Below are 8,648 nucleotides of genomic sequence, written 5' to 3'. Positions count from 1 at the left end.
CTTGTACATGCACAAGGTCTCGAAAATACAAGGGAAATAAAGACAAAGGCTCCCTTGGAAACACAACAAAGACTAGAGTTCTTTTTTTGAAAACTAAATAACATAAAAGCATAGCTTAAAATATAAGATAAGGTCTTCATGTGGACAGACCAAGATCAATCATCTAGGAGATAGGAGAAGTAGACTTGTGGCCTCGTTAAAAACCTTCCTTTGGAAAACCCAGTGGGACAAAACCAAAGGTTAGGAAAAGAGCACACACAAGCTACTTGCCTAGATGATGATCAGCTTGAAGGTGGAGTAGCTTGAATGATGGTTAAGGTGTCTTGGATGATCAAGCTTCGGCCAAGACTAATGTATTCTTCTTGTTTCCAAATGTTCTTCAAGGTTGCACCCTCAGCTACAAGCTCTTCAGGTTCAGGTTCATGCTTCCAGTCCTTGGTGCTTTCCATGATCACATCATCCCCTCCCACTTCAAAAAGATTTGTCCTCAAATCTGTGTTACCTGCAATAGAAGGGACCAAGTCAGTAACATCAGAGTTTATAATCAGATTACACTTACCTTGCAAGCCTCTTGGATAGGCATTATCGCTGACTGGTTCTATTAGGTAGAAGGGACTGATCCATTTGGCTTTCCTCACTCCTGAAGCATTACTTAAACCTGATACATTGAAACAAGACAAGTTAACACAAGTAAAATCATCATAGAGTAAGAGTCTTATCCCAAAGTTGTCTTTTCTCGGTTTTGGCTTGTATGCTGCATCTGGAGGTGCTTCTTTGATGAGGATGAAGCAAGTGACGTCCTGATGTCTCTCCTGGCTTATATCAGGCGGCTTGAAACGTTTGTCTTCCTCACGCTTGTTCTTTGTCTTTGCATACTTCAAAGCTTCCATATAATCTGCACATGACTTTTTTGACAAAAACAAGTGCATCATATCTGTGTAATCAATAAAAGAACTCTTGAAAACATGATTGGTTACCTTAGCATGCTCACCTGGTCGCCATATATAGGATTGAGATGTTCTATACTCAGAAAAATTCAAACAAAGCAAACACAGAATCACCCGTCTTGTAGAACCCATAACTCTTTCATTTGAGAAGCTTTGGACATGATTCCAGTTCGACGTGAGACCCTGATGAGTGTAGTTTCCATTGCAGTTGAGTTTCTTGCTTAATTCCTTCTGTTGCTGAGATATGATCCTCGGACTGCTCCTATGTCAGAGTTGGCGGCTAGACAGCTTCCAAGATTTGATTGTTGCATCTCCAATTTAGCCAAGGATCCATTCTTGATACTCTGATCATTACTATAGCCTCTCTTTTCGAAAATTCTAGTACTCAGAACTGTTTGACCTGTACCAATAGAAAACAAATCAGGTTTCATGCGTTTCTTTGAGTCTAGATAATTACCTCGGGTTGGTTTATTTGGAGATTGATGTAGACTGAGTCCATCTGGTGGTTTCTCCTTGATTTGAGAAGAAAACATGAGTTCTCCTCCTATTCCAGTAATCACTTCACCATTTAATCTAGTGAAATCTCCATCTCCACTCTTGGTTTGACAATCTCTGAAATGGTATTGAAGCTTTTGCAAATCTGGTGGTTTCCACACCTTAACATGATCAAGAAGCAAGGCATTTTGATCAGCTTCCAACTCTTTATTACCCCAACTGGTTCTACTACGAGCAGAGCACTCTCCAAGGATGATAAGTATGCTGGAATATGCTCCAGTTTTCCACAAGTAGAACTGTAACCTTCCACCCCAATCTGATATAAGCAGCTCACAGAATTTGGCTAAACCGATATGTTTTGCGGAATTGACAATATCTTGATGATCAGGAGGCCATTTGCTGCGTTTTCTGGTTTGTTGGATCCATGAAAGAATGGGTAACATTCTCCAATTGGTTTCGTAGTGAAACTCTTGCTGAGCTGAGACGTGCATCCCTTTAGCTTCAGAGGGTAAAAGATCACCAAAAACAATTGTTGTTGCTGCCGATTTCTTCTCAATCACTAAGGGATTGTTCCTGTGATTCCACAACTCTCCTCCAGGCTCAAATACAACATGTTCCATGCCCAGTTGGTGTCTTGAAAGCTCTACTGCTCTGGTCTTGTTCCACACAAAAGGACTGATGAGAAAAGTACCCAAGAATGTCCTTTGGAAACCGTTTGAATCAGTGACAAATAGATGCTCTACTCCACTGTCTGATTTTGATTCCATGGGTGCCTCCTCTTCTATTACATCCTGTTTGAAGAGAATCAGGTCGTCCTTGATGGGTTGATCATGTTTCTGAATGGTGATTGTTGGAATCTCGGTTTGATCTTCTTGAACTAGTGCAGCCAAGTCTGATTGTGCAACTGAGTCTGGTTCTGCATCTTTGAGTTCTGAGACAGTTGAGGAAGGCGCTTGGTTCTGTACTTCTAAGGATGGAGATATAGTCTTGGACTGTTTAAATTGTTTCTCCACATCCCTAAACGCTTGTGAAATTGCCTTCCTTATGCTATCTTTAAAGGAATGGGTTGATGTTTTGCTTGATGAAACCAGGTTACTAGATGGACTTGATCTCTTGCTGTCTGGTTGTTTCTGAACTGATAATGAAGAACATAGCTTTGTCTCAGGCTGCTTTTGAATAACTTCCTTGTGGTACTGTCTTGGAACGTACTCTCTACGCATCAAAGCCCTCAGCTTAAGCCATGTTTCCACTGGTTCTTTTCCATCAAGTCTTCTGTACTTTATCAACTGATTCCACCATCTTAAAGCATGACCACAAAACTCAGCAGTAGCCATTTGAATCTTCTTTCTTTCAGCATAGTGTTGACTACTGAAAATCAACTCAATCTTCTTTTCCCACTTCGCATAAGCTTCAGGAGCCGCCTTGCCATGGAATGGAGGGATTTGAAATTCATATACAGCATGCTTCCGGTTTCTGTCAAACTGATCAAACTCTTTTTGCCTGTACTCATCTCTGGTTGATCTTGAGCATTCTCTATTTTTCTTTGGCTGATGTTTTCCTTTGTGCTCCTTCTCCATTGGTACCTGAGATACAAATAAAACAGAAACCAGTAACTAGTTCTAAGAGAAACAACACTCAGAATTAACAACAGATCAATTTTAAAACGACAAGCAAATCAAATAAAACAGTTTGATAATCAGAACAATTCACCAACGCAATATGATCGATCAATCTTAAACAGAGACAGATTAAATTCGAAATCTAATCAACCAAACAAGATAGATTATATTTAAAGCAATAAGAACAGATCAGAATCACACAAATCCAAAACAGAAACAGATCAAGCAAATCGATTACTTCTGCAACAAGAATGTGAAAAGTTTTTATCAGAAACGAGATCAACAAGCTTGAATCTATTAAAACTCAACAACACAATCATAGATCAATCAAAACTAGTGAGAATAAGAATAGATCGACAGGTTTTTAGCAAACACAAACGGATTTATCAGATTTAAACGCTAAGAACACAGATCAGATCAAACTCGACAGAATATAAACAGACCCAAACGAAAATCAGAGAGAAAAATCGAACACTTCCCTTCCAGAGTTGCTCTGATACCACTTGATGAGATCCTAGGATGATGCTCTGGAACAGATGGGATAATCCTTGCAGAAACGAATCAAAAGACTCAAGCTTCTCAAGGTATGTGGATCGAATGGTGACACAAGAGGCTGCGGAAAGGCTCCTTGATACTCCTAGGCAATAGATCGGATATGACACACCAAACTAGAGCCCTTAGTCTCTGGATATTACACACCAGAAGTTGGATATTACACACCAACACTCAATCAACTCGACAAGCAAGAAGAAAAGAGAAAACAAAGGTTTTTGATAAAAAGATGGATGCTGATACAAGGGGCCACGACCAGAATATAAAGGAGAAGCCTTGTACATGCACAAGGTCTCGAAAATACAAGGGAAATAAAGACAAAGGCTCCCTTGGAAACACAACAAAGACTAGAGTTCTTTTTTTGAAAACTAAATAACATAAAAGCATAGCTTAAAATATAAGATAAGGTCTTCATGTGGACAGACCAAGATCAATCATCTAGGAGATAGGAGAAGTAGACTTGTGGCCTCGTTAAAAACCTTCCTTTGGAAAACCCAGTGGGACAAAACCAAAGGTTAGGAAAAGAGCACACACAAGCTACTTGCCTAGATGATGATCAGCTTGAAGGTGGAGTAGCTTGAATGATGGTTAAGGTGTCTTGGATGATCAAGCTTCGGCCAAGACTAATGTATTCTTCTTGTTTCCAAATGTTCTTCAAGGTTGCACCCTCAGCTACAAGCTCTTCAGGTTCAGGTTCATGCTTCCAGTCCTTGGTGCTTTCCATGATCACATCAAGCAGTCTGGATAAGGTTTCCTCACAGCTAGAGAGGCTGGAGACAGGCTGTAAAGTAGACAGCATCTAGTAAAAGATGCCAAAGGGATCAAGCATGTGAAGACTCCCATTGGCTGCTTTTGGATGGCTCTCTTTGACTACACATGCCCTGAACCTCTACCTTATCTGATTGATTTCGAAATTGATTGTCTCTCTGTTGAGAAGAGTTGAATATACAAGTGAGGAGTAGTAAGGGGTGAAGACTGAAGAGTGTATGTTAAGCATTGGGGTGATGGGAGAGGTTCACATTGGCATGACCGTATAAGGCCGTACAAGGCCGTACGGTCCGTACACATTCAGACAGGTGAAACCTCGACCGCGGTTACAATAAGTTACCCGAGTAACTTATGAGAAGAGAAGGGGCTTTGGCTGGCTGATCAGACCGTTGGAGGATAAGAGAGGCGCGGCTTTACAGGCTGGCACAGCTGGAAAGGCAAGAGCATCTTTGTCCAAGATCCTAGATGCTCCAAGCATGTGGGAACACTGATTGGCCGAGTTAAAGAGATCTTATCCTAACCTTGTTGACCTCACATGCTTAGCTCCTCTTTATGATTTCGAAAACCCTAATGCTCTCTCTATATATATTGTAACTCTTGTGATTAATAATAAACATACAGTTCTGAGTCTATCTCTCTACATTCATACTCACTTAATCATGATTCTCACCTAAACTCTTCATAATCTCTCATTCTGTTCCTTAATCTACTCTAAATCATTTCATTCTCTTAATCTAATATGGTATCAGAGCCAGGTTGCTCATAGTCTGGTTTCTAATCTCATTAATCTTCAGCTTCATTTCATCTACGGTTGTCCTTTGAAGCATTTGGAATGGAGGAAAGCAAGAGCAAGACTCTCTCGGTTGCGGTTACCTTGAAGGGTGGTACTAACTACCTGCTGTGGTCTCGCTTGGTGAAAGCGGCGGTTGGGAGCAAGGGTCTGTGGAGCCATATCTCTGGTGGAGCTTCAAGACCAGTTGCTAATGAAGAAGAAGGCGGTCAAGAGCTGGTGGTGGCAGATCAAGAGAAGTGGGATCAGGATGACTTGAAGGTGCTTACGGTGCTACATGGGTCACTTGAAGCCTCAATCTTGGAAGCATACAGCTACTGTGAGACGCCAAAGGATCTGTGGGAGACACTCCAAAAGGTCTATGGTAACACATCTAACCTGAGCCGTGTGTTTGAGTTGAAGAGATCAATCAACACACTTGTGCAAGAGGAGGTAGAGTTTACTAAACACTTGGGAAAGTTCAGAGCCTTGTGGTCAGAGCTAGAGATGCTGAGGCCCAACACCACTGACCAAGATGTGCTCATGGAGAGAAGAGAACAAGATCAAGTGTTCGGCCTACTACTCACCTTGAATCCGGTCTTTAATGATCTCATCAAGCACATCTTGAGGTCACCAAAGCTTCCCTCCCTTGAAGATGTGTGTGCTCAGATACAAAAAGAAGAGGGATCAGTTGGGCTGTTCGGAGGCAAGGGGGAGCTCACACTTGCGAACCAAGCTGATACTATCCAGGCAAACAAGGCAGCTTACCGCACTGAAGAAGGGAAGTTTGGAGGGAAGTGTGACCATTGCAAGAAGCAGGGCCACAAGAGGAGCCAATGCTGGATCCTGCACCCTCACCTCAAGCCAGCGAAGTTCCTGAAGGATAAAGAAGCAAGGGCGCATCTGTCTGAAGGGGCAAGTGAAGCTGGAACATCCGGAGCTGGGCAGACAATGCGAGATGGTGAAGGAAAGGCCCTAACTACCCAACACACTCCGGGGAAGAGCACTGATGGTGAGATGATAAGGAGATCAGACATTGATGCCCTCATCAAAGCTCTCAAGGAGAATGGTAACTGTATGAACTCTCCTTTAGGATACTCTCTTGCTGCATCCTATGTAGATAGAACTGATGGATATCTGAGTCATAGTATTGAGACTACTAGAGAACCTAGAACTCTAAACAGCTTGAATGATTTGCCTAGAACCTTTGCAGCTAGTAATGTGATAAAACCATTGATTGTAGATTCAGGAGCTTCTCATCACATGATTAGTGACACTAGTTTGATTAAAAATATAGAACCTGCTTGTGGAAATGTGATGATTGCTAATGGTGATAGAATTGCAATTAAAGGAATAGGAAATCTAAAGCTGTTTGATAAAGAGTCTAAAGCATTTTATATGCCTGAATTCACATCTAATTTATTATCTGTTAAAAGATGTACTACTGATTTGCATTGCAATGTTATCTTTAGTCCTAATGATGTGAAGTTTCAGGATATTGAGACAAGGAAAATGATTGGCAAGGGAGTTACCAAAGGAGAGCTTTATATGCTAGAAGACATAGCTCCTGTTTCCAATTCAAGTTGCTCGTTTAGTTCTACTGCTAGTTTGAATAATAATGCATTGTGGCATGCTAGACTAGGTCACCCACATGTTAGAGCCTTAAGCTTAATGTTACCAGGTGTCATGTTTAAAAATAATGAATGTGAAGCATGTATCTTGGGCAAACATTGTAAGACAGTCTTTAAGAACTCAACTACTATCTATGAAAAATGTTTTGATCTTGTGCATTCTGATGTGTGGACTGCTCCTTGCTTGTCTAGGGAAAACTATAAGTATTTTGTAACATTCATTGATGAAAAATCCAAATACACCTGGTTAACACTCATTAAGACTAAGGATAGAGTTCTTGAGGCATTTAAAAACTTTCAAGCTTATGTATCTAACCATTATAATGCCAAGCTTAAGATTTTCAGATCAGATAATGGTGGGGAATACACAAGCAATGCCTTCAAGCAACATCTAGCCTCACATGGAATCCTTCATCAAACTAGCTGTCCCTACACTCCACAGCAGAATGGAGTGGCTGAGAGAAAGAATCGACACCTCATGGAGGTTGCAAGATCAATGATGTTCCAAACAAATGTCCCAAAGAGATTTTGGAGTGATGCTGTGATCTCAGCCTGCTACTTGATCAATCGGATTCCCACAAGAGTCTTGCAGGATCAATCACCATTTGAAGTGTTAAACAAACTCAAGCCATCCCTAAGCCACTTGAGGGTGTTTGGAAGCCTTTGTTATGTACTGATTCCGGGAGATATGAGGAACAAGCTGGAACCTAAGAGTACTAAGGCTATGTTTGTGGGGTATTCCACTACACAAAGAGGATACAAGTGCTTTGATCCTCAAACAAGAAGACTCCTAGTATCAAGAGATGTGAAGTTTATAGAGACTAAGGGGTACTATGAAGAAAGAAGCTGGGAAGATCTGAAGGATCTAGCTCAACAATCTGACAAGGCTGCAAGCCTTAGGATGATCTTGGACGGTCTTGGGATCAATACAACCCAGGATCCAAAAGGGCGAGAAGCACCAGTTCAAAATGAAGCTGAAGACACACCCCATGCTGATCATGAGGGGGGAAACCAGTCTGATGGAGCTCATGAGAATGAAGGGAGCGTAAGTCCTGATCAACAAGGGATGCAAAATGAAGATGAAACTGAAGAAAGAGATCAGTTTGAGGTACAACCTGAAAGAGGAGAAGAAGTTCTGAATGAAGCGGCAACTAGGGAACCAGGAGTGGAGAGTGATCCACTTATGGAGACAGTGCCGTTAAGAAGGAGCACAAGAGTGAGGAAGGATCCATCTAACTGGACCAATACCAGAGTCTACTACAATGCTCAAGCTGTGGCACATCCTAGTCAAGCTGTGTGTTCATTTGCTCAATTTCCAGATGAACATCACGCATTTATGATCAGTTTGGATACAAGCTACATACCAAGGATATGAGGAGGCAATGAAAGACAGAGAATGGAGAGATTCAGTTGCGGATGAGGCTGATGCTATGATCAAGAATGAAACCTGGTATGAGAGTGAGCTGCCTAAAGGGAAGAAGGCTGTTTCTTGTAAATGGATATTTACAATCAAGTATCTACCTGATGGAAGGATTGATAGGAAGAAGACAAGGCTGGTGGCTAAGGGTTTACTCACAATGGAGAGATTACATTGATACCTTCGCACCAGTGGCTAAACTTCACACAATCAGGATCATACTATCCATTGCAACAAACCTTGATGGGGCTTATGGCAGATGGATGTGAAGAATGCATTTCTCCAAGGAGAACTTGAAGATGAAGTATACATGCCCTCCTCCTCCGGACTAGAAACATGGTGAGCCTGGAAAGGTGTGTTGAACTTAAGAAAGACATTTATGGACTGAAGCATCTCCTAAGCATGGTATCATAAGCTGAGCACACCTTAAATGGAAGAGGCTTTCGGAAA

At 41.6% G+C, this 8,648-nt stretch overlaps 1 protein-coding gene across 1 annotated transcript; it reads right to left on the bottom strand.

Annotated features, from left to right (window-relative positions):
• Positions 1-1,161: 1,161 nt before the first annotated feature.
• On the bottom strand, positions 1,162-3,699 carry LOC117130363. The gene is made up of 2 exons (XM_033283256.1): positions 1,405-3,699; positions 1,162-1,347 (listed from the first exon to the last, which is right to left on the bottom strand). Exons 1-2 carry the CDS (start codon positions 3,017-3,019, stop codon positions 1,169-1,171), a joined length of 1,794 nt encoding a protein of 597 aa, XP_033139147.1. The 5' UTR covers positions 3,020-3,699; the 3' UTR covers positions 1,162-1,168.
• Positions 3,700-8,648: the final 4,949 nt, after the last annotated feature.

The sequence above is a fragment of the Brassica rapa genome, unplaced genomic scaffold, assembly GCF_000309985.2.
Source record: "Brassica rapa cultivar Chiifu-401-42 unplaced genomic scaffold, CAAS_Brap_v3.01 Scaffold0404, whole genome shotgun sequence".
In the NCBI taxonomy this organism is placed as follows: Eukaryota; Viridiplantae; Streptophyta; class Magnoliopsida; order Brassicales; family Brassicaceae; genus Brassica; species Brassica rapa.
Note: the sequence above shows the minus strand (reverse complement) of the source record. Positions and strands in the feature narration are given on the sequence as shown.